This window comes from Diceros bicornis, chromosome 35 (genome assembly GCF_020826845.1).
Source record: "Diceros bicornis minor isolate mBicDic1 chromosome 35, mDicBic1.mat.cur, whole genome shotgun sequence".
Taxonomy (NCBI): Eukaryota; Metazoa; Chordata; class Mammalia; order Perissodactyla; family Rhinocerotidae; genus Diceros; species Diceros bicornis.
The window spans coordinates 1,924,283-1,950,455 of NC_080774.1; the positions used below are offsets into that span (position 1 = coordinate 1,924,283).

Here is a 26,173-nt window from a genome sequence, read left to right on the forward strand (position 1 = left end):
GATGGTGCACCTACCCTCTGCCGGCACCGTCTAAATGTGGGCCCGGCCTGTTTGTGACACACCCACCGGGACCACAAATACGCTCAGAGAGCGGGCGTTTCCCCAGCTCCCAGTGCCGCCTTGTAATCAGGCTCCCACGCCCGCCCTGCGCCCCTCCCTGTCAGCCAGAGCTGCTGAGTGGGTTCAGGCAGCCGCACCTGGCCAGGGAGCTGCTGAGCGTGGGTCCTACAACCATCGGCCCAGCGTGGATGTGGGCCTGATGGATGGGGGTTGCTGAGAAGGCAGCCCCCAATGCAGCTCCAGCCTCGGAAGACGTGTGGGCCCCGGCAGTGCCCTCCTCTCCCACCCGTGGCTGGATTTATAAATGCCAAGAAAAGCCTGGAGTTTGCTTTGGGACATGACTCCTCTGAGTCAGAGACCACAAAGGCCAGTGCCTCCAGACAGGCCTCTTCTATAAATTCACGAGGCCAGCTGCACTTGCATACACAACAAACAAGGGGGACTCTTCCAAAAAGCAACATCTTTTCCATTTTTGTAAACAAAAGTCCCTCTTAGTAGATATGTCATTTCCCTGCCCTAGAAAAGAACCAGAAGCATTTTCCCGTCTTCCTAAAGGCAGCACAGCAATGCAACACAAGGAGTGGCAGCTGGCCCAGTGTGAGGACAGCAGGAAGTGCTGGGGACTGTGGTGAGCTGCAGCCCACCCTGCCTGCAGGGGGCAGTGGCTGCTCGGTCAGGAGTGGAAGCTGTGTGTGGCCAGATCTTCTTTCAAGAAAACCAGAAATCCAAAATTTTAGGTAGTATATATGAGTTTTGAAATATTGTCAACTTGTTTTTTATTTTTATTTTTATTTAAACCTCTGTGGGCTAAATGAAACATGTCCACCAGCCAAAGTCAGCCTCCAGACCAGTTTGTGACTGTCTAATTGAACTGCTCGTCCCCTGTGACTGACAGGGCCCCCACCCCAGGCTCCCTGCCTGGTCTGCACCTGATGGGAAGGTGAGGGGTCCCTGGGGACCCGCTTTCCAGGCTCACCTGTCCTGGCACAGAGCTCCCGCTGCCCGCTCCCCAGGACAGACGCCCGTGCCCAGGCTGCTCCCGAGGAGCTCACTGGAGGAGCCGACGACAGGCGAGGGGGCCTGGATGGGGCGATGCACACGTGGAGGGTCAGCCACCTGGAGGAAGTATGAGCCGCACTGCCTGGGCCTCTGGTGCTCCTGCCAGCTGAGAGACCATGCCCCCTTACTCTGGGTGTCGCCCTCCCCACGGAGGGCAGCCCTTGTGGGACCGCCCGTCACTGGCAGAGCTTTCCCACGTTAGACAGCCAGACTGTCCCTCTGCAATGTGAACCTAGGGGGAGGGTCCCAGAAGCGGATGGGACTGAACCGTCCCTGAAGCTTCATAGTGTTGGCCCCTCACCCCAGAGCCTTCCTGCCCTCACCCCCTCACCCCCTCCACATCCTGTCTGTCCCATTTCCCTTCCTATAAACTCCGCTGTAAGTCAGCCACTGTGGTTACTGTCGCTTCAACAGCAAACCCGGGGGGATCACGCCTGCCCCTCCCTGGGATCCTGGCGGGGCCAGCCCACCACTGCAGCCGCCACTGCAGGATCCTCGCTCCCCGGCACCCCTGCCGGTCGGTCCTGAGAGAGAGCAAAAATTCGAGCGCCCGCCTTCCTGTCCTGGAGCCCCTGACAATCCGGTGCCTGACCAGTCCCGTCAGCGAGAGGCAGGTTTGCTGGCTAAACCGGCTGCTCCTGGCATCCTGGCATTTTCCCTAAGCTCCTCTCCCCTGTGGAACTCACTCATTCACACACTCATTCACACCACAAACACTTATGCAGCACCTGCTGTATGCCAGGCTCTAAGCCACTGGGCGTCAGGAAGGAGCCGCGAACGAGATGCGCTCTGGAAACCACCACACCTGGGAGCAGACCTTAGAAACCGCCTCTTCAAGCCACTGATTTTATTATCCAATCATTTTATGTAACTCCACACAAATGCATAAATGGGAGCATATCAGGCAAGCCGGAGTTTCAGTCCAGTCTCTCCCGACCTGGCTCGCATCCCACCTCCTGCCCCTACTGGACCCACATGGCGCCCCCCAACCCTGCTAACAGCCTGGAATACGCCTTCTACACCTTTCATATCATCATATCATCATATCCTGAGACATAATTTCACATATATGAACATATGCACAGGGATCTGACATCATTTCATAAAAATGGGATATTTATACACTCTATCCTGCATCCTGCTCTTTTCACATAACGAGACCTTGGAAATCCCTCCAAATCAGCTGGCATAATTATAATTCATTCTTTAGTAATCACTCATTATTTCTTGATTAATCATTCCCCCTGTTAACCTGGAGGTGCCTACGCTTCCTTGGCGTGGATGTATCAAAATTTATGCACTCATCCGTGTTATGTTCATTGATGTTTCTGTTATTCTGTTATTTCTGCTACAAATATTATTTTATTTTATAGCAGAAATAATGGTGTATTCTGATCTGTGTCCCAGCAACTCTCTCCTCCCCGCTCTTTTCCTTAATATCCTTAGCTACTCTCAGAACTTACTGTTCCAAATTAACTTGAACATAATTTTATCTAATAGAAAAATATTAATTTCTTGGGAGTCTGACTGGATTTGGACTCACTAATTTTGAAGACATAGAACGTGGGTCTGGGGGGGTGCCGGCTGGCACAACCCGAGATGGACCCAGATCTACTGGCGTCAATGCCCGGCTCGTTCTGCTGTCTGAAACGCACTTACAGTGGGAGGTTAGAAGCCCCGAGATGGAGCTGGGTTTTTGTGGTTCACGTTTAAAAGGTACCTACTCTCATCCACTGCTGGAGGACGGATAAGTTGGCACAGCATCCCCAGAGAGCAGTGTGGCAATATCCTTCAACATTTAAATGCCTGTGCCCTTTGCCCACAGATTCACCTGCCAAGAATTGCTCCCAGAGAAGCGTGTACAAGACCGTGCACTGAACTGTTGGAAATAGCTGAAGCCTGGAGCCACCTTAGTGCCTGACAGCAGGTGAGTGGACACAGACCCTCAGAGCAGAGGCTCCTAATCTCACGGTGACAGCAGGCGTGACAAGAAGGAGGCAGAGGCATGGGCACATGTGGGAACAAACCTCGAGACTATCAGAGCCAAGGAGAAGGCACGGAGCCCTGTTCACAGTGTGACAGCTCGTCTGCAGGGGCACGCACTCACGTTTGGAAGTGAGAACATTTCTGGGAGGAGATGTAAAAGACAGGGAACAGGAATGTTTTCACAGGAGTGGAATTAGGAGGCCAGGAGATGGTGGGAGAAAGTTATCTTCCACTCAATACTCTTTCTACTGCTTGATTTTCTTAAACATATGTATGCATTAGCTATTATATTAACTAAAAATGTTTCCAATGGAAGGAGAATGTCAGGACAGATTAACTAAAGATGGTCAAAGCCAGCCAGCTGCACTCAGGGTGACCAGATGGTCTGGATCAAGGGGGCCTCTGGGAACCAGCCACTGGGGGGCCCTATGTACCAGGGTCTCCTGGACGGTGACTCTCTGATCAGCCTTCGATGGGAGGGGGTCCAGGCCTGTTTCCCTCTCGCCTTCGCAGGAGCACAAGGCTGGTGCAGTCTCATCCACTTAGGGGAGGCCCACTCTCCAATGCCCTACTCCTGGGGTCTTCTGCTCGGACGAGCCTTCACTGATGATGAGCAGAGCAGTGGACAGGCTGGAGCCCCATGTCGCACTCTCATGGGGAAGAGATGAGCTGAATGAGGCTGGAAACAGCCAGGTGGGCCCGGCTCCGGGAGCCTGGACCATCCCTGGAGTCCAGCCCACTGTCTAAGGCACCACGCAGGGGAACTGCTGTCTGACGGATTCTCTGGGATGATGGATTGCCGTGCCCTGGACATCTGAAGGGCCCCAATCACTTGGGGAGAAGGGGTGCCCAAGAACAAGCCACCGAGGAGGAAGCTGGGTGGTTGAGGAGCCGAGAGAAAGGGGGCACATGAACGCGAGCTCCGAGGAGGGAAGCTGGAGGCAGAGCCGAGAAGAGCCGGGTTCAGGGAAGTGGCTCGGCCACGCCGTTTTCATCAATCCTCTAAAGGAGCCAGGACTGGGTTTCTACTTGTAATAACTGCCTCAATTCTCATGTTGATGAGAATGTTCATTTTTAGCATGGATAATTTTAAACCATTTTCAAATAGACCTTTCCTGGCAACGAGTAGATATGATTTGCTTCCACGAAGACACCCACAGGCTGTCTAAATCTGGTGTCACCTACATTGAGTGGTGACAGATTTGTCATCTTAAATGCTCTGTGACTCTGGCTTTTTTTAGCTTGCTGGACGGTGCTGCCTCCCTTCCTCCCTCTCCGCCAGCTCTCACTACACAACTCCTGCCTCAGTCCGCACCCTCTGCCCACGCCCCGCCCAGCAGACCCTCCCAGGTCGCAGAGGGAGACGGATCCGATTAGTCCTCAGTGTGAAAAGGATCCAGAGGAGGGAGCTCTGCTCACAGGCTGTCCAGGGCTCGGGCACCCGCCTGAGCTCTGGGATCTGGAGAGCAGAGTTCAAGGCCAGGCTCTGCTCCCCGGGTGACCGTGGGGAAGTCCCCAAACCCTCACCTGTGGTGAAGAGAAGGACAGCCCCTCACTCACGTAGCGAGGACAGAAGGAGAGAACAGACTCCCGTGTGAGCACCTGAACTGCGGCCTGTGCCATCCTCGCTGTCACTGGCAGGCGGTCTGCGCTGTGACGGCCAGCATCTCAGCCGCCCTCAAAGACTCCAGCGCCTGCCCTCCAGGGCTGCCTCGTGGGAGGAGTGCCCTGGGCCACGCATGCCGGCAGAAGGCCTGCCCTGCCGGCTCTCGGTCTGCGGCTCATTGTGAACCAATTTTTGTTTCTGGTGTCTCCGGATGCCTCTCTCAAAGGGCGTCCCGCAGGTTTCCCACTGGACCTCACCCCTAGGAGGATGACCTGTCTGGGGACTCCCTCCAGTCCCCCGACCAAAGGCAGGGTTTCCACATGCTTCTGACACACACTTGGAGCCAGACGATCCCTAACTCACCCCTCAAATCTACAACAGTCGGCCCAGCCATCTTCACAGGACGGGAACAGAAATTTGATCTGACTTGTATAAATGGTGCCTACATCTCGGGTCTATTCAGAGAGTGGTCTGGTGCCAGCAGTGTCTGGGCATCTTCTGAGCCTGGTTCGACATTGAGGACCCCGGCCCACCCAGACCTGCTGAATCGGAGCCTGCATTTTCACAAGACCCAGCTGGTCCTGAGCACGTGGAGGGAGGGCAGCTGGTCTGGGGGCATCAGCCTGGGCCAGCCCACAGATATACCTCACACGTGGCCTAGAAACGATAACCAATGACACATCCCACACTCAGGAGATTTCACAGCAAACCAGATCTCCAGCTTTTCTCATCAGAAGACGGGCAGCACCGGGTCTGCACCTGCAGTGGCTGTCCCGTGGGCAGGAAGGGGATCCTCATTCACCACCGCCCCAGCTCCGTGACGGCCCCCATTTCCATCACTTCTGTTACCTCTCTGCCCCGACATCTGAGTCTGAGCTTCTGAGCCCCGGCACCTTTCCTGGGAGCCACACAAGCCTCCTTGCCGCCCCCTGCTCAGGCCTTCACCTGCTCCTTCCTCTGCCTGGAGTCTCTTCCGTCCACAGGGCTCCACCCCCACCTCCCTGAGGTCTCTAACCCATGGCCACCTGCTCAGGGGGTCCTTGCAGGCCATCTGCTTTAATACAGCACCACCATCACCAAGGTCACGTTCCCTCGCATCACCCTACGATACTCTCCTCGTCACCCTTGCTGACACGTGACAGAGCATGCTTCCATGGCTGAGTGTCCACATCCCCCTCAAGATCCTGAGCACTGTGACTTTTCCACTGCTACCCTCCCAAGGCCCAGAGTAATGCGTAAAAGCCCGGGGTCTTTACCTAGAATTCTGTTAACTCGTTGTTGAATGACTGAATGACCACAGGCAAGCCCATCCCTGTCCCTGGGCCTCATCTTCTCCACTCATAAATGAAGGAACTTGGCCACGGAATCACTCAGACCCTCCCATCCCTATTGGCATATTATGGTCTGCATGGTGGCAGCTCAGTGTCTTTTCCTCTGGGACGGCTAGGTGAGTCACTAGAGTCTCCACTGACACCAGAGGGATGCTTGAATGAACCACGTGGGCCAAGGCCCTGGCAGGAGAGTGGGGAAGGGGACATGCCGCAGAGAAGAGAGATGAGGCACGAGATTCATGGAGGCCAAGCTGCTCACCTCGTGGGGTCTGATGATAGTGGGAAATACTTGTGATATCATGACCTGTAGAATAGGATAAGAAAGGATGATGGAGCAGAAAATGGAATGGATGGGATAGGATGGAAAGGATGGAATGGGATAGGATGGAATGGGATAGGATAGAATGGATGGGATGGGATAGGATGGAATGGATGGGATAGGATGGAATGGATGGGATGGGATGCAATGGATGGGATGGGATGGGATAGAATGGAATGGATGGGATGGGATGGGATGGGATGGGATGGATGGGATGGGATGGGATGGGATGGAATGGGTGGGATGGGATAGGATGGAATGGATGGGATGGGATGGATGGGATGGGATGGGATTGGATGGGATGGGATGGGATGGGATGGAATGGGTGGGATGGGATGGATGGGATGAGATGGGATAGGATGGAATGGATGGGATGGGATGGGATGGGATAGGATGGGATGGAATGGATGGGATGGGATGGATGGGATGGGATGCAATGGATGGGATGGGATGGAATGGATGGGATGGGATGGATGGGATGGGATGGGATAGGATGGAATGGATGGGATGGGATGGGATGGGATGGGATGGGATGGAATGGATGGGATGGGATAGGATGGAATGGATGAGATGGGATGGGATGGAATGGATGAGATAGGATGGGATGGAATGGATGGGATGGGATGGGATGGGTGGGATGGGTGGGATGGGATGGGTTGGGTGGGATGCGATAGGATGGAATGGGTGAGATGGAATAGGATGGAATGGGTGGGATGGGATAGGATGGAATGGGTGGGATGGGATAGGATGGAATGGATGGGATAGGATGGAATGGGTGGGACGGGATAGGATGGAATGGGTGGGATGGCATAGGATGGAATGGATGGGATGGGATAGGATGGAATGGATGGGATTGGATGGAATGGATGGGATAGGATGGAATGGATGGGATGGGATAGGATGGAATGGGTGGGATGGGATAGGATGGAATGGATGGGATAGAATGGAATGGGTGGGATGGAATAGGATGGAATGGGTGGGACGGGATAGGATGGAATGGGTGGGATGGGATAGGATGGAATGGATGGGATAGGATGGAATGGGTGGGACGGAATAGGATGGAATGGGTGGGATGGGATAGGATGGAATGGATGGGATAGGATGGAATGGGTGGGACGGAATAGGATGGAATGGGTGGGACGGGATAGGATGGAATGGGTGGAATGGGATAGGATGGAATGGATGGGATAGGATGGAATGGGTGGGACAGGATAGGATGGAATGGGTGGGACGCGATAGGATGGAATGGATGGGATGGGATAGGATGGGATGGGATGGAATGGATGGATGGAGGAATGGATGGGCTGGATTTCAGGGGGCATCTCATGCAGTCAAGGTATCTGATGCACAGGCTCACATACAGACTTCCTCTTTCCACTTCAGTGCACTCTGGTATATTGCACTCTATTCTATTTCATTTTCCCTTAAATTGCTAGCAACAGCCCTCCCTAGCTGCTAATGGTTCACAGGCCCGTTTGCACAGCCCTGATTTAGGAGCAGTGGAGAAGGATAAAAGAGCTGAGGGAAAATGAGAAAAGGGAATTGACAGAGTCCGTGAGAGGAATAGAGACTAGAAGGGAAGGCGTGGCGATGCCAGCCACCTGATGGGCAGCTGCTCCCTGGACATCAGCCCACTGGGATTGTCTAGGGGTCATGCCTGCCTGAACAAAGATTTACCTCTAAGGGTGCTGGGCAAACAGGTGGGTGCGCACCCCTCAAGCCCTGTGATAGAACCGCCCTTCCAAAACTCTCAAAGCACATGGCTGGAAGGACACCTGGCCTGTCAGTGCCTCAGCTTCATGTCATGCTGGTCAGGGCTCCCAGGCATAACGTAACCTTCCATGGTGACTCCGACGGATGGGGTTGCTGAGGAGTCTGCATACCCCGCTCTCTCACTGGAAGCTTCATCACAAGCAGGGCAAAGGGGGCCATTTGTCCAGGCTCCCACGTCAACAATGTCGGGTGTGCCTGCGCGCGGGGAGTGCGCAGGGGTCGGGGGTGTGGTGCCGCCCCCACGTCCACTAGGGGCAGCCAGGAACTCCCCTCTGGCGTCTCCACAAGTAATTCACGGTCTCGATGTGAAATCCGTGATGCATTTTGCAAACAGAAGGAGCCTCCGCATGCTCACTGTCCTCCATCCGTAACACCAAGCCCGTTCCTGACTCCTGCCCTCTGCACTTGCTGTTTCTCAGCCTGGAATAGTCTTCTCCCAGGCCCTGAAGAGATGAGCTTCTTCTGGCCATTCAAACGTCCCTTCCGCGGAGACACCTCTCCTGACCATGTTCTCCTTCCCCGCCCGCCGCCTCCTCCATCGCTCTCTTCAGTCTTCTTCCTACGCTGATTGCTGTTTGAAATTACCTATTTATTTGCTAATTTATTTACTTTCTGTCTTCCCACTAGACTATAAACTCCTCAAAAGCAGAAACTCACTGTTTTTCTTGTTTATAGCTGAACCCCTGGGGCCTGGCCCATGTATGGGCTGATAAGTATCTCTTGAATGATGATGGATGAGGAATCGGTCCTTAGGTGGCAACCAGTTGCAATCTTGGTGTTGCTATAGGAGTCACACAAACCAAACTTATCCAATCATGTACTCATCAAATATTTGCTGACACCCAATATATGCAGTCCCTGGACCACAGAATCCAAGAGAATGGAGTCTGTTCATAAACAGACAGACCCCACGGAGCGGATGTGCCAAGGGAGGGTGGGCCACTCCATAACAGGAAATGGGTTTGCCAGAGCCCCTGCCAGGGCAGGTCATGACGGCAAAGGTCACTTTCAGCAGGTGCAGGCATCTCCCGCCCCAGTTCATTTCCCATGTGCGCCCCCCTCCCTCCACTCAGGCACACAGGACGGGGAGCTCAGAGCACCTGCCCTGATGAGTGGGGGGCACAGCTCTGCTGAGGGGGAAGTCTCTGCTCAGCTCCAGCCTCACTGTTCCCAGTAAAAATTCCGGCCCAGCATCACTAAACCCCTTGAATCTTCAAGAGGAGCCAGAAAATCAGAGTTGCAAATAAAATTTTTAATTTCCAAAAACCGTTAGGGATGAAACAAACTTGTCTATAGGTGCCTGGCTTTACAGGGACCTTGGGAGATCCCCAGGACGGGGCTCTATCTCCTCCCTGTTCTCCTGCCCCCACCGTGGAGATTCAGTGCCCTTTGGGGGCCTAGAAGCCCATGAAGTCATTCACACACAGGTGTTGGGGACTGAGAATAGGTCAGAGGGATCCTACCCAGGGGCATCTGCATTTTTTTGTTTGTTTGTTTTTGGTGAGGAAAACTGGCCCTGAGCTAACACCTGTGCCAATCCTGCTCTATTTTGTATGTGGGACCCCGCCACAGCATGGCTTGATGAGAGGTGCACAGATCCGTGCCCAGGATCCAAACCTGCGAACACTGGGCTGCTGAAGCAGAGCACGCAAACTTAACTACTATGCCACCAGGTGGCCCCGGCATCTGCATTTTTTTTTTTTTTTTTTTTGTGAGGAGATCAGCCCTGAGCTAACATCCGCCAATCCTCCTCTTTTTTTTGCTGAGGAAGATGGCCCTGGGCTAACATCGGTGCCCATCTTCCTCCACTTTATATGGGACGCCGCCACAGCATGGCTTACCAAGCAGTGCGTCGGTGCGCGCCCGGGATCCGAACCAGCGAACCCCGGGCCGCCGCAGCGGAGCGCGCGCACCCAACCGCTTGTGCCACCGGGCCGGCCCCCCGGCATCTGCATTTTTAAAGAGCACTTTTTCTCTCTTACAAGCTACGCTTGCCTTAAACCAAAGAAATGAAACTCTAGCCCTTAGAGCCAACCATGAAGCCCAGCAGGAGACAAAGATTAAATATTCTCAACCAACCAAGAGGCCCCAACCAGGAGGTGCCTCCTTCATCCTTAACCTGAGGCTCCAGGGAAGATGTCATGGCCCTGTCTAGAGAGGGGACAAGAATGTTGTTGGAAATCACCTCCCCCACGGCAGAGCTTCCTAACTCTGGAGCTGGAAGTCAGTCTCTCAGAAACAGGCCCAGCGCCCTGTCCGCAGCCCAGTGTCTCCTGTCTCGTGGCAGCGATGCTCAGAGGACGTGGTGTAGCCACCCTGTATACATATGTCACACTAGGTGACACCTTCTCTGGACATTCACACACAGGTTACAGCCCAGGACCTCGCTCTGCTGGACTGGACATGCCCCCGACACCCCACAACACAGGAAGGTGTCACAGCCCAGCCCACTGCACACGAATCCTCGAGAGGAACGCAGGGTCTGCACAGGTGAGGCCTGAGGAAGCCTGAGGCAAAGATTTCTTTTGCCACAGAAGTAGAGCCTTGCAAATGTCCTAATCACAGAGCCTGCCTGACTAGCCCCCTGGGCAGTGACGGGTAACACAGCCCACCCTTCCCCCGCCTGCAGCCTGATGTAGAAGGGGCACGTCATCAGGGTCCAGGAACCCCTCGACACCCTGCTCTTACCTCCAGCGGGACCACCTGCATCAGGATGGCGAAGTTGGTGAGGTGAGTGCAGCGGCAGACGGAGTAGCTGAGGTTCCCTTCTGTGAGCGCACAGCCCTGGTTGGACCAGACCCCTTCCCCGGAGCTGAGGACAGGACACAGGAGAAACGGTCAGCGGGAAGCACCAGCCCACCCTTGGCTGTGGGCTCAGAAAGCGTTCTCGCCCATCAGGCTGACCAGAGCAGGGCGCGTCTGCTGTTGGTCAGGCCACAGGGAAACAGGCCCTCCTTCCGGGAGAGGAAAGCGGTGTGGCCACTTTGGCACAATGACTTTGAAAACACCTGGACCCATATCCATTAAAAATGAAATGGACAAGTCCCACCACCCAGCAATCCCACTTCTAGAGGACTCTCAGCTATACACACAGGGGGCACGTCCAGGGTATTTCCTAAGAGATGGGTGATGCTAGAGAACATGAAAGTAACATACTGTCCACCTTGGGGAACTGGATAAATAAAATATGATATATACAAATATGATAAAATATTATACATCAGTCAAAAATGTGTATTGATATGGATAAAACACAAAACGTAATGGATAATGTTACATGCGTCACAATGCTGCAAGGGGCACGACACACACAAGATCCTATATTTTCTATGCATGTAAACATAGATTATTGAGAAAACTCCCCACCGGTTGGTCCAGAGAGAGGGGAAGAGCTCAGGGTAAGAAGTAAAAGTCAAGGGATATGTGTTTCTTTATAGTGTTTTCCTTTTTTATACAATAACGCATCAATACAGTGCTTGTATCATTTCTTACAGTACAAACCTAGACAAAAACGACTTGAAGCAAATATGCTCAAAGGTTAACTGTGGTTCATTCTTGGTGAGAATCTTGGCAATTATAATTTTCTCCTCTGTTTCTCTCTATATTTTAAAATTCCAAGAGATATTTAAATGGTTCTTCCCAGAAATTGCAATTTTGAGTTATCAGCAAAGACAAACCTTTGGCAGGGCCTTGGGGGAAAGATTTTACGAAGCTGAAGAAACTAAAAGGCTCTAGTTTCTCTTTGCTTTATATTCACTTTGACTGTAATGTCAGCCGTGAATGTAGCAGATGAGAAATGTGCCATCCCGGGTCGGAGGGGGGGTAGGCAATAAAGACTCCATCCTGCCCCGACCCCCCGGGGGTGTCCCGTGAAGGAAGCACACGTGGTGGCATGTTTATTTTCATCCCTGAGGTGGAGAGTGTCCCTGTGGGGATGTAGTGTGATTGTAACTCTGGGTGAGCCTTGCGTGATGCCAAATCTGAAGGCAGGTGGGAATGGTCACTTAGAGATGACTCGGTGGGCATTGAGCCTGATGGCCGAGACTCGGGGTCAGCGGCCTCAGAGGCAGTTTTCACGATGAATGGTCTGCTCTCCTCGGGAAAGGAGGGGGAGCATTTAGCAGAGATCAGAGGGCACAGCCAGGGCCATGGGAACCTATCAGTTTAGGGGAACAAACCCCACTAATGACTTCAGAATAAAAGGGGCATAAAGATGGAGTCATGTCCTCCTCCCTCCGCCACCCCTTCTGGTCTGATCTTCTCAGGACCTTGAGGAGAGTCAGCGACACTGGCTGTCAGGTCACGTACAGCACCTCTTCTGTCTACCGAATGTATGAAAGCCATCTTCAATTAGAGGGTGGCCTGAAAACCAGCAGGCACTGAATCAGGTGAACACAGCTGTGGGGACAAAAATTGTGCCTTCTGCTAACGCAGAGGGTGACAGGAATTAAATCCATGAAAGTCATTTTCCCAAATGGAGCTGTGAAGGTGTGACGATGCTCCAATTAGCCAGGGAGCTGAGCCCTAAGTGGCACCACCCCCTCCTGGGTGTAAAGACGCCCTTCCCAGGGAGTCGGTTAAAACAAGAAGGCAGGCTCCCCGGCTTGTGCACAGATAAATCTACCACAGAGGCCAGGCCAGGTGATATCAAATAGCAGTAAAAATGTGCATAACCCTGTGACCTAGGAAGTCTGCATCTAAGAGATGCATAAATAAAATGTGGTGCGTGTATAAATATGATAAAACACCATGCATCCGTTAAAAGAGATGAGCGCAGAACACAATAGGGCAGAACACAAAACAAAGTGTTCTGTAAAATGATGCAAGAAACGTGAAACTAAGCAATACCACGTATTTCCTTTGAACATAAGTATACATCATACATAAATTATTGCAAAAACACACACAAAAATCTCCCCACTGTGGCTACTGCTAGAAAGAGGGGAGGAGATCAGGATAAGACATAAACACATGTAAAGGGGTGTCTGCTTTTTTATGTTTTGCATTTTAAAAGAACAATGTATTATATATTGCTTGCGTCATTTCTTTAAAGTGAAAGTCTAGAAAAAAGTGACCCAGAATTCTAAGCCCAGTGAGAATATCTTTCAGAAATATAAGAGAATACTTTCTCAAACAAAAACCAAACTTATTGCCAGGAGACTCACATGACAAGAAAAGTTAAAGGCATATGATGCCAGACAGAAACGTTGATCTACACACAGAAATAAAATAGCTGGAAATGGAAAAAGATGAAGGGAAATATGCAATTATTATTTTCTTATTTTAACTGCTCTAGAAGATAACTAATTGTCTAAAGTAAAAATACCATCACCGTATTGTGCATTTGTGGCTGTAAAGGTAAATGTATGACAAGCAAGCATAAGGGATGGGCAGGGGGAGCTGTGAAAGGATTACTGTAATGTCTTATGATACATGTGAAGGGATAGACTGTTATTTGAAGGTGGACACAGATGAGTTAAAGATCTATACTGTAAGCCCAAGGGCAACCACTACAAAAAAATCAAAAGGAGGTATACATTGAAGTCAAGAGTGGAGATAAAATGGCATCATAAAATATACCCCCAAATCCAAATGTAGTGAGAAAAAGGAAACATAAGAAACAATGAAAAGATAGAAAAAACAGAAAACAGCTAGCAACATGGCAGGTGTAATCCAACTACATCAATAATTATATTAAATATAAATTATCTAACATAGCAATTAAAAACAGAAACTTTCAGATTGGTTAAAAAAGCAAAACCTAGTCATATGCAATCCATAAGAAACCCACTTTAAATATAAAGATATAAACAGGTTAAAATAAAAGGATGGGAAAAGGTACAGCATGTAAACACTAACTATGAAAGCCAGAGTAGCTAAATCAAAGTTAAATGAAGTAGACTTCAGAACTACAAATATTTCCCAGGATAGAGAGGGACGTTGGATAATGACAAAGGGGTCAATTTCCAAGAAGACATAACAATCCTAACTGTATATGCACCGAACAAAAGAGCTTCAAAATGCATTTAAGAAAAAACTGATAAAACTGAATAGTTAGAGAATTCACACTCCTCTCTCATTAATTGATAGAACAAGTTGACAGAAAGGTAATAAAGTTATAGAAGATCTGAACAACCCTATCAATCAATGTGACTTAAATGACATTTATAGAACACTCCATCAAGAATACATTTTTTCTAAGTATACATGGGACATTCACGAAGACTGAACATTTTCTGGGTCATAAAACAACTTTTTACAAATTTAAAAGAATTGAAGTTATATAAAGAATGTTTTTAGATCAAAAAAATTTAATTAGAAATCAATAGCAGAAAGATCTCTGGAAAGTCCCCATATATTTGGAATAAACAACACACTTTAAAACAGTACATGGGTTGAAGAAGAAGTCACAAGGAAAAGTAGAAAATATTTTTAATTAATAAAATGAAAACAACATATCAACATTTGTGGGATGCAGCTAAATCAGTGCTTACAGGAAAATTTATAGCATTAAATGTTTATATTAGAAAATAATAAAGTTCTCATATGAATAATCCAAGCCTACACTTTAAGAAAGTAAAAAATGAAGAGCAGATTAAACCCAAAGCAAGCAGAAGGAAGTAAAGACAAAGAGAAGAGAATAAATCAATAAAACTGAGAATAAAAACACAATAGAGAAAAATCAATGATATCAAAAGTTGTTTCTTTGAAAAAACTCAATAAAATTGATAAACTTCTAGTAAGAGTGACCAAGAAAAAAGAAGAAATGAAAGAGAGACATCACCACAGACCCTACGGTTCGGATGACTTCACTGGTGAATTATAACAAATATTTATGGAAGAAATAATATCAGTTCTATATAAACTATTCCAAAATGTACCTTTTACAAAGGTACCATTACCTTGCTACAAAACCCAAAGACATTACAAAAAGAGAAAACTACAAACAATAACCTTTGTGAACATAGATACAAAAATCCTCAACGATTCTAGCAAATCAAATTCAACAATATTTAAAAAGATAATACATCCCGACCAAGTGGACTTTATCCCAGGAATGCAAAGCTGGTTCAACCTTCAAAAGTGGAAACAACCCAAATGTTCCTCTACCGGAGAACAGACAAACAAACTATATGATACATCCATGCAATGCAATACTACTCAGCAATAGAAAATAAAAATGAACTGTTGATACATGCTACAACGTGGATGTCGTTATGCTAAATGAAAGAAGCCAGACTTAAAAGGCTACCTACACTGTGATTCCATTTATATGGCGTTCTTGCAGAGGCAAAACTCTAGGGATAGAAGACTAATCAGTGGTTGCAAGAGCTGAGGTCAGAGGAGCGGATGACAGCAAACGGACATAAAGGATTCTCTGAGGGTGATGGAATTGCTCTACGTGATTATGGCAGGTGCACAAGCATATTCATTTGTCAAAACTTGCAGAACTGTATAACAAAAAGGGTGGATTTTTCTGAATGTCAATTGTACGCTAACAAATAATAATTGGGAACACAGACAGGAAGGTTACACACACTGTATTCACAACGGGGCTGCCTCTGGGAATTGAGGGAAAAGAACAGGAGGAGACAAAGCATTCTTTCACATCATCTGTGATGTTTTTGTTGTTTTATTCTTAAAAATAGAAACACACTAATAATTAAAAATTGGGGGCATTTGTTACAATATTATTTGCACTTTTCTCTGCTCTTAAAATTTCTTCAAAAATAAAAACCAACATTTCATTTGGTTCTTACTAAACTCCATCTCCCTTCTTCCATCCATACAATTTTTTTCTACAAGCAGTGCCGCCAAAACTGGGGTGAATTTTTCTAGGAGAATGTGCTTCTGAATTCTCATAATTTACCAAGAAATGAATAAAGGGATGCAGCTGGCTGAGCTCAGCCAAGACAAAACCATGAAACTCACAGAGCTGCCAATCCATTTTGCAGATGGCCCATGGGTGCACTGCTGAAGGCCACAGCCGGAGAAAGGCACTCCCACGAGACAAAAAAGTATATATTTGCTGAGTGTTACAGGGGATCTGCTGCATTTTCCTCACTGTTCATGGAGCAGAGATGAAGAGGCATCAAGAAGTCATCAAAGGGGGAGCAAGATGACTTGATGCTGACCCCCAGTTCAGCATCTTGAGGCCTCTGCTCCCCTGAGTGTAGGGAAGCAGAATGGCCTTCTCTGATGAGTGGGGATGCACACCCCTGGGAGGATGCTGGGCCGGAGGGGCCATGAAGCAGCAGTGAGGAGGGACCTGGGGGTGTGTATCCAGGTACAGGGAAGATGCTCAGCTGTGGGGGAGCCCTGAGAACAGGAAGGGGGAGCAGCCATCAGGCGGGGCATGAGCTGGAGGCCCCAGATGTGTTCTGTTAACCTCTACTCTGCTTCAAAGTTCACATAAAAATCCAACCTTGAACAATCAGAAGATCTGAAAACACAGAGTCTGGATCCCACAGGGAACGCGCCACGGGGGCCAGAGCTGAGCAGCTGAGAGGGTCCGTGACCCTCACCCCCTGCCCCCACCCCATCCACTCCCGACTCTCTCCTATGCTCACTGATGGCACCTCCCTGGCCCCATGGGGATCTGTTTTCAATCCCTGTTTTGACCATGGGAGCCAATCGTGGTGGGCTCACATCCAGAGGAGCATCACAACGAGAACGATGTCAGGAGAAGGCCCCCCAGACTGCAGGCAGGTGAGCCCACAGAGGTGAGCTGGGACAGGGTCCAGGAGCAGGGGTGGGAGTGAATCTCAGAGATGAACACGGGAGATACTGAGAAGGACGCCCCTGGGTCAAGGTCTGAGTGGCAGAGCATGAGGACTCACAGTTTTCAGCAGGGCTGATGTTCAGCTCACTCAGTGTGGTCCTCAAGGTCTTAAAATCCTAAAATGCTGACATGCCAGCCAGGAAAGAGCTGCTTCCCGAGACACCCCCTCCCCAGGACCCCAGAATAGCACCTAACTCTGACACACCCAAGGGCGTCGGGACTCTTCCCGCCCAAACAGCGTCATCCCTCCTGAGGCCCCGGGGCCTCAGCTGAACTGGGTAAGTGTTTTGAAGACCACCCTGGTCTCCAAGAGACTGTGTCCTGATAAATCCTCATTTGTCTAGAGAGGAGCGTCCCAGCTCCTCCTCCAGGTCCCCCTCCACCGCCCCTGCCCCGATCCTGAGTCATCTCCAGCACCTGTAAGGTGATGTAACCGCGCTGCCTCCAGAAACGGAGGCCTGGGGACTGGCATGTGACAGACCATGGGCCTGGACACCCCTGTGGCACCAGCTCCCTCCCCCACTCTCTCCCCCTTCCCTCCCCCACAGCCCTGTCCTCTCCCGGGGACCTCAGTGCAGCGGTACCTGAAGTCCAGGAAGGCGCAGTACAGGAAGACTCGGTTGCTCTCATTGGTGGCCTCGCTGTACTGCCTGCGAGTCTGAAATGAGAGAGAACAGACATGCTTCAGGACACAGCAGGAGAACTGAGTCCCCAGCACTGAATTCAGAGCCGCGCCCTCACGGTCTGGGAGACCTTGGGTGGTGATTCGCAAAGCCACTGACTTTCCATTGGGATCCCAGTTGTGGTCAGAGAGGGCCAGGTCACCCGGCCTGTCACACTCCCTCTTTGCCCACGCCAGCCCTCAAGCCCGGGCTCCCATCTCAGGGCCTTCATGCCTTCGTGTCCCCCTTTAGAATGCTGTTCCCCCAAAACAACCACCTGGCGCCCCCCCCCCACCACTTTCCTCAGGTGTCTGCTACAGGTTAGCTCCTCAGAGAGACCTTCCCTGCCTATTCAAAACAAGACCACTCCTGCACCCTCCACCCGCTTCCTTCCTCTTGTTTAATTTTTTCGCAGCATTGGTCACCAGGCAGCAGGTTACATGTTCCCATATTTATTCGTGTGCTGTCTTCCCCTCTAGAACGTGCACACAACGAGCACTGGCTGTCTCGTTTTCTGCTGATGCTTACTAAACATCTGTTGAATGAACAGACAAAAGAATGGACAAGTGAATAGATCAGTCAACGGCCCTGTTCCTAGGACTCTCGTTCTCTCCCGAGAGAGAAGAAGTCTAGTGCCTGGACTTCCCGGATGCCAGCTCCAGGCACGTAGCAGCAGCCGCTCTGCCCTCAACAAGATGCAGGGACTCCTCCCGGAACTGTCCCCAGGAAGCTCAGGGAGCCAGCAGCTCCATCAGGACACCAGGTGCTCACAGGCTGGGCTCCGGACAAACGGTGTCTCGCTGATTCCCGACCAGTAAGTCAAGCGCCTCTTATTTGATACCCAACGCTCACTCCCTTCTCTCTTCTGCAAATGCTGTCATTCACGAGCCTCCCCGGCTGGAGTGAGACCCCATCCCTCATGTCAGGGCTGCATCGGCCATGGATCAGTTGAGCCCCCCTTTCTGCAGGAGACGAGCGATGGTGGCGCCTCCCTCCCCTACCTCTATTCTAGCACATTACACACAAGCTCCTCTTCCCCAGCGGGCGGTGAGCACCTGCAGCTACACTGATGGCCATCCCTCCCACAGGCCCTCTGGACCCCTGCAAAACCAAAGGGCTCATCCAGCATCTCCTGCATTCTAGAGTCTTCTCTGATCGTCCTCGTGGGCACAGTACAATTACATTAATGCCATTTATTACTGATCTTCTGGCAAAATGGAATCTTTACTCCTTTTCCTTTCTTCCTCTAGTATCTTAGGGTTATTTTAATATGTTATGGGGTCTCTTAAAACTGCCTATGCCTGGAAAGCCTGCAGGCCCTTGGCCAGAACGTTCCTCCCCAAGACCATGGCTGTTCCTCTAACCGTCCATCTTCACGTCTAGGAGAGGCCTTTCCCGGCCTCCCCAGCCCCCATCACTATCTCTTTTTACCAGTTTTGTTTTTTCCACAGCACTCAAGACTGTCTGAAACATTCTTAGTTACTGATCTGTTCAGTTCAGCATCTCTGTCCCTCCATTAGGATAAAGCTCACAGGGCAGGGACCCTCTTTGTCTTCACGCCTGCTGTGCCCACACACGTGGAACCGTCAGGGTTACTGTGGAAGTGCGAGGTCACGGGCAGGCCAGCACGATCTCTGATTTCTAAGAGGAGATCCTGAGGGGACACCCACCCAGACAGCATGGGCCACCACACTGAGCTGTAGGAGAACCTGCGGGTCAGGACCCACAGGGCCGTCCTCTGTCCACACACGCGGGTTAGGAGAGGGCCCAGTACTCAGGGAAATGAGTTCAATTGAACCTCAAACCCTATAAATAAACGAGGAGACCAAGCGACACAACCTCAGGCTCAAGAAAGTCAACAGGAAAAAGCCCTAAAAATCTCAAGCCTTCATTTTCTTCATGCTGTTTTTCTAGGCTGCGTCCAAGATGCCTGACTGTGTCCTCAATGGCACCTGGGGACAACCCGGCTGGCATCCCTTCTCACGTTCACTGAGGAGGAGGGTGGTTTTCAGGGTGTGGGCCCACCAGCAGGCTCAGCGTCACCCGGGAACCTGGAATGGCCAGTCCTAGGGCCCCAGTGCAGAATCAGGAACTGCGGATGGGGGCTGGCCCCCAGGATTTCACCAGCCCTCCAGAACCACTGAACATTAGGGAGATGTTTCCCCCTCTGCCCCTCGTAACAACTCCGCCTGCTGTGAACTTGGTGCTCAGACAGAGGGCCCTGTGTCTGCAGCCACTTAGGACCACAGAGGTCATTAGCACAGGAGAACTTCGACACACAAAACCCACAACATCGAGAACGCAAACAGGAACCTAGCGTGACCACCACCCAGTATGGGCGAGGTTCCTCGGCTGGGGCTGCCCTGGACCCACGCCCTCCAGGATAGCACTGTGTCATTGGTAAACAAGGAGGCGCATCTGTGTGTTACTTGTGTAACATAAAAGGAATGGTGACGGGGGCCAGGACTGGAGGACCGCAGCAAGCAGGCTCGCTCGCCTCGTCGGAGCCTCCTTCCTGAGGAAGTGGTGGTCCCATCCCTCACGGCCTCTGACGTGGGGTCAGCCGTGCAGGAGCACTTCCCCCCGGGGCAGCGCAGAGGCTGGAGCAGCCTCTACAAGACCTGACCCCCTGACTCCATGTCTAAATCACTCTTCAAGGGGAATTTGAAATTCAGCCACAACGGCAACAAGCCAAGTGCGTGTGTGGTCGGAGGGTGGAGGGGCAGACGCGATCCCGCCCGAGTTGGGAAATTCGGAGGTTCCTCCCGGCCGGCCCTGCTCCGCGATGGGAAAAGCAGACCGCCTCCCTCTGTGTCTGGAGTTTGCAACCCAACTGGAGCAAAGGCTCCCAGCAAGTCTCCAGGAAAAGAGAGCTCCCAGGAGCGCGATTTGGAGCGGGGTGTGCTCACACGTGGGGCGCAGCGTTGCCAGAGGGAGGATGGTGAGTCATCCGTGTCATGGCCCACTTTCCTGGAGAACTGCGGCCGGCGCCCGCCCCAGCCTCCCGAGCTCTGGGGCAAGATGGAAACCATTCCGCTTAGTCACCCAGCGGCCAGGAAACGAGTGTCCTCATCAGGGCGGGGGGAAGCAATGTGCACCTGGAAGCCCTCCCGAATTCTGAAGCCGAGGGCCCTGCCGAGCTCTGTGGTCCAGAGGGAAGGCCGTCCACTGGGCAGCGGGCCCCGCCCCAGGGAGCCTGACCCCACCAGACACACTCCACTTCGGTACGTCTGGTGGGGAGAGTCGTGTGGGCCCTCGGGAGCATCTCCTCCAGGATCCGAGGCGTCCTCAAGCAACACAGGGGTTTCCATTTGGGGAGAAGCAGATGGGATGAACCAAGTCTTCACAGCCTACTGTGCACAATCAAGGAAAGAAGGGTGTCTCCTTCTGGGAGACGCACGTCAAAAGAGGAGACAATCTATCACAGCCCGTTAACGCTCCGGGCTTAGAAATCTGCTTGCTTTTTATTCAAGTGCACAGTTTTTCCCATAAATAATGGGAGACACTTGCCTATCACCGCCCCACCAACCACACAGATGGCACCCTGGCCCCGTGTCCTGGCCCTTCGTAGAGCAATGGAAAGGTCAAGGTGCCGGCTCCCAGGGCACGGGCAGGAGAGTGTGGACGTCAGCGGGAGACCTGGAGCAGCCTCTCTGCTGGCCACCCTCCTCTCCAACCAGGCTCCTCTCCTGACACACCAGGGGCCAGGACCTGAGTGGCTGAAATGTCCCACCTTTAGGGAAAGCAAGAGTGAGGGAAGTAACGCTGGTGGAGGGGTGATGAGGAAACCCTGTAACCAGCCTCACCCTCCCGGTGCTTTCAGCTGTCTCCTGCTTTCAGAGAAGCACAAGCCGTCCAGCCCTCCAGGAGGGCGAGGCGGCCCTCCTCCTGAAGGAGGCTGAGGCAGGTTCCAGCTCTGGCGGGAGGGGGGCAGGGCCTCGATAAAGGAGACAACTGTGAAATCACCTCCCAAGAGGGGTCGGGGTCAGACTGGTGAGTGCTGAGGGCGAAAGGTCACATGGAGTGAGCACTGCGACCTCTGACCTAGGGGAGTGGGGGCATCCCCATCCTGGCTGCCGGGAGAGGTAGGCCGAGCCCCGGGGCACTGAGGACGCGCAGGCCCTGCACTCACACCCTCGCAACGTCCCATTCACCCCAGGCTGCTTCTGGAAGCTCAGGCATCCTTCTTCCAGTGTGTCAATCAAGTCATCCGAGGACACCCCAAATGCCCTGCACATGGCCCCCACGCCCTCCTCCCCTCCAGATGCTGCCTGACTCTCCACCTCCCCTGGCCCTGCCAGGCCCACGAGTCAACAGAGGCCCCTTTGGGCTTCAGTCGTGTCTGCTCCATCCATGGACACATCCTGACCACGCGATGCAGACGCCCGTGCAGTGCTGACAGGCCCCTCCTCATCTCCAGGGGACGGCCGGGCCTCAGTCCTAGAAGGGGCCCCAACCTCCCGACCTGCCTCTCCCTCCATATGCACTGAGCGCGGCCAGGAGACACGCGGGAGCGGGGCTTGTGGGGGACACGTCGGCACGGCCATGGCCACGGGGGACCAGGGCCGGAGATGCCCACTGAAGCCCCCAGGCTGGAGGCCTCGGGACCGTGGTGTTCACATGACTCCAGGGACCTGGAGTCTCTGTCTTCACTGTCAGTGTGGGACTCTGGGACCCAGTGGTGGGTCTGGGGACGGCAGGGAATTCAATCTAAAGTGTCATCCTCCGTGATTTCCCAGGTCCTCTCTCGTCTCTTAAACCTCACAAGCCCTGTTTGAGAGGGACGGAGCCTGCAGGCTCCTGATTCCCACGTTCATGGCTTATATTCAGGCTGTAAACCTGCCAGGCCAGTGAGGGAGACACGCAGAGAGGAAATTGCTTTGATGTTTCAGGCCAAAAACAAGGAAAAGTAACTGTGAAGTTACATGAGGATCTGGAATTAGAACAGCCTGCCTCAAAATTGAACAGAAAGAGTTTTCAAATCGTCCCCCTGGCCAGGTAACACCTCGTCACCAAGTTCTCAGTGGAAAATGCGCTGACACAGGCTGGACCAGACCCGCGCCTGTGCCCACACTGGGCATTTCCAGCTGCGCCTCTCAGAGAACAGAGGGACAGGGACAGAGTGGAGGCGAGCCTGGAGCAGAGCAGGGAGACGCAGGGAGGAGGCAGGCATGGGCCAGGGCGAGGGCTGCTCTGAGTTCGTTCTCAAGGGTTAGAGGTTGGGGGTTATTTCCAGAAGTCTCCATCCCCATTCCACAGGAATGAGCTGCAAAGATTCTTGTTTAAAAAAAAATCCTGTGTTGAGCCACAAGCTTGGACCATTGGATGCCAGACGTTTTATTTATTTACTGCCTTCTTGTGAGTCTGGGGTTGTCACAAAGATTTGCTTCCAGTTAGGTTCAAAAAGAATCAAGCCACCAGTCCTGGCCTCAGATTCCTAACACTAACCCCCCCACCTCACCCCTCACCCCCCCAAGTTAACCACGGAGACATCATGTGTCCCCAGAAACTCTCTGGGAAAAAGACCCCAGCCCAGTCCAGCTGTACCTAAGATGGGCCTCTCAACACTGGAGGACTTATCGCTGCCCAAGAAGAGACACTGCCCTCTCTTTCCTCATCCAAGAGGCGAGGGTGGAAAACACATTAGGATTGTCTGAATTAAGACAAATTCACTCAAGCAGCAAAAATGTCTTCTCTGTGGAAAACACAGGGTCCTCAATTTTGTGGAATCATCTCCTCCTGTTAGAAAATATGCTCCTCAAAAAAAAACAATTGTGAGAGAGCTTCACGACACACATTCTGCATGCGCTCATGACGCCTAAAGTAACAGGACTGCCCTGATATACAGGGTGAATTTGTAGAAAGAGAACGAGTTATAAAAACGTATCCTGACAGTCTGCAAATAGATCAGGGGAACCCAGACACAGCCCCACGCAAGTACGGCCAACTGACTTCTGACAAAGGAGCGAAAGTAACTCAGTGAAGGAAGGAGGGTTCTTCCAACAACCGACATCGGAGCAATTGGACATCCATAGAGAAACAAACAAACAAACAAATATCTTAACCTGAATCTCACACCTTACACAAAAATTAACCGAACGTGGATCCTAGATTAAATGTCAAACATAAAACTTCTAGAAGAAAACATAGGAGAAAATCCTCAGGACCTAGAACTTGATGTAGAGTATTAGCTATAACACCAAATATACAATCCATAAGATGAAAAAAATCAATGTTAAACTTCATAAAAATTAAAAACTTCAGCCCTGTGAAAGACCCTAATAAGAGGATAAAAAGACAAGCTACAGAGTAGGAGGAAATATTTACAAACCACATATCTGACACAGGAGCCACATCTGGAATATATAAAGAATTCTCAAAACTCAACTGAAAAAAAACAAAGATTCCAGATAGAAAAGGGGAAAGGACATGAAGAGACATTTCACCAAAGAGGATGTACAGATGGCAAATAAGCACAAGAAAGGACTTTCAACATCACTAACCACTAGGGAAATTCAAATTCAGACTACAGTGAGAAAAATCAAAATAAAAAGTAGTGCCTGTGTCAAATGCTGACAAGGATGCTCATATGTTGCTGGTGGGAATGTGAAATGGTACAGACACTCTGGAAAATAGTTTGGAAGTTTTTAAAGATATCAAACATACTTACCCTAGGACCCTGCAAATGCACTCCTGGGCATTTATCCCAGAGAAATATAAATGATTTGCACACAAAAACCTGTACATGATTGTTCATAGCAGCTTTGCTTGTAATATCCAAAACCTGGAAACAACCAGACATCCTTCAGTGGCTGATGGTTAGCCATACCGTGGTTTATCTGTACCACAGAACACTTCCAGCAACAAGAAGCTATAAACTGCTGACACAAGCAGCAACACGGATGGATCTTAAGGTATTATGCTGAGTAATACAGCCAATCTCAAAAGGCGACATGCTGTGTGATTCCATTTATGTACCACTCTCAGAAGGACAAAACAATAAAGATGGAAAGCAGATCGCTGGTTGCCGGGAGTTAGGGATGGTAGGAGAAGGAGGGGCAACAAAAGGGAGATGTTCTTGGTGGTAAAATGGTACGTACCCCTATCTCAGCGGTGGTTCCAGCATCTACACCTGTGTTAAAGTGACCCAGGACTATATACACACATTGTGCCAACGTCAGTGTCCTGGTTTGATACTCACCTTAGTTCCATCATCTGTAACCTCTGGGAGAAACTGGGTGCAGGGTACACAGACCTCTTTCTACTATCTTTGCAGCTTCCTGTGAGTCTATCATTATTCCAAAATGAAAAGTTTTAAAAAGAGTTAAATCAGCATCAGATCAATTATAAACAAGCTAAGTTTTCCAGCTGGATGAAACACACGCTTGGGCAGGAGATAGAAGGACCCTACCATTAAGCCAGGAATTTTAATATTTAAGTCTCATTTTGATTAGATGAATCCTGCCCAGGAACATGGAATTAGTTGGTAAGCCAGCTAAGGGGACCACAGGTAATAGATCGTTACTCTCATCATTGCAGACAATACTACCATAACTAGTAATTATCCTCCCCCTGGGCCCCAGTGCCTTGAATTTCAACTATTTGTCAACTGTCACCTTGTGAGAGTCCCAGACAATCCTGGCACAGCGCAATCCGCAACAGACCCTGAGGACGCTGGTGCCCTCACTTCTTCCCAGGGTCCTCCTTCTATTCTCAGGGCCTTGCTTACTCTGTGAGCATCCCCATCCACATCCTGAGGTGTGACCATCTACATCCAAATCTGGAGGTGGGAGCATCCCCATCTGCATCTTGAGATGTGAGCATCCCCATCAGCATCCTGAAATGTGAGCATCCCTATGGGCATCTGGAGGTGTGAGCATCCGCATCTGCATCATGAGATCTGAGCATCCACATCTGCATCCTGAGGTGTGAGCATCCCCATCCGCATCCTGAGGTGTGAGCATCCCCATCCGCATCCTGAGGTGTGAGCATCCCCATCCGCATCCTGAGGTGTGAGCATCCCCATCCGCATCCTGAGGTGTGAGCATCCCCATCCGCATCCTGAGGTGTGAGCATCCCCATCCGCATCCTGAGGTGTGAGCATCCCCATCTGCATCCTGAGGTGTGAGCATCCCCATCCACATCCTTAAATGTGAACATCCCCATGGGCATCTGGAGGTGTGAGCATATGCATCTGCATCCTGAGGTGTGAGCATCTGCATCCTGAGGTGTGAGCATCCGCATCCGCACCTGAGGTGTGAGCATCCGCATCCGCATCCTGAGGTGTGAGCATCCGCATCCCCATCCTGAGGTGTGAGCATCCGCATCCGCATCCTGAGGTGTGAGCATCCCCATCCGCATCCTGAGGTGTGACTATCCGCATCTGCATCCTGAGATCTGAGCATCTGCATCTGCATCTTGAGGTGTGATCATCCGCATCTGAACCTGCATCTTGAGGTGTGAGCATCCCCATCTGCATCCTGAGGTGTGAGCATCCGCATCTGCATCCTGAGGTGTGAGCATCCCCACCAGCATCCTGAGTTGTAAGAATCCCTATCTGCATCCTGAGGTGTGTTTTGGTCTCACTTTGACGCA

At 51.1% G+C, this 26,173-nt stretch overlaps 1 protein-coding gene across 3 annotated transcripts in view; it reads right to left on the reverse strand.

The window, feature by feature from the left end:
- The window catches only part of ADGRD1 (adhesion G protein-coupled receptor D1), a 158,290-nt gene that overhangs the window by 39,102 nt on the left and 93,015 nt on the right, over positions 1-26,173 (reverse strand). For all 3 annotated transcript variants that reach the window (XM_058531223.1, XM_058531222.1, XM_058531224.1), the window contains 2 exons: positions 17,501-17,574; positions 10,823-10,946 (listed from right to left, as the gene is read on the reverse strand). In XM_058531223.1, the coding sequence (XP_058387206.1) occupies positions 10,823-10,946; positions 17,501-17,574 (198 nt within the window). The remainder of the gene's footprint in view (positions 1-10,822; positions 10,947-17,500; positions 17,575-26,173) is intronic.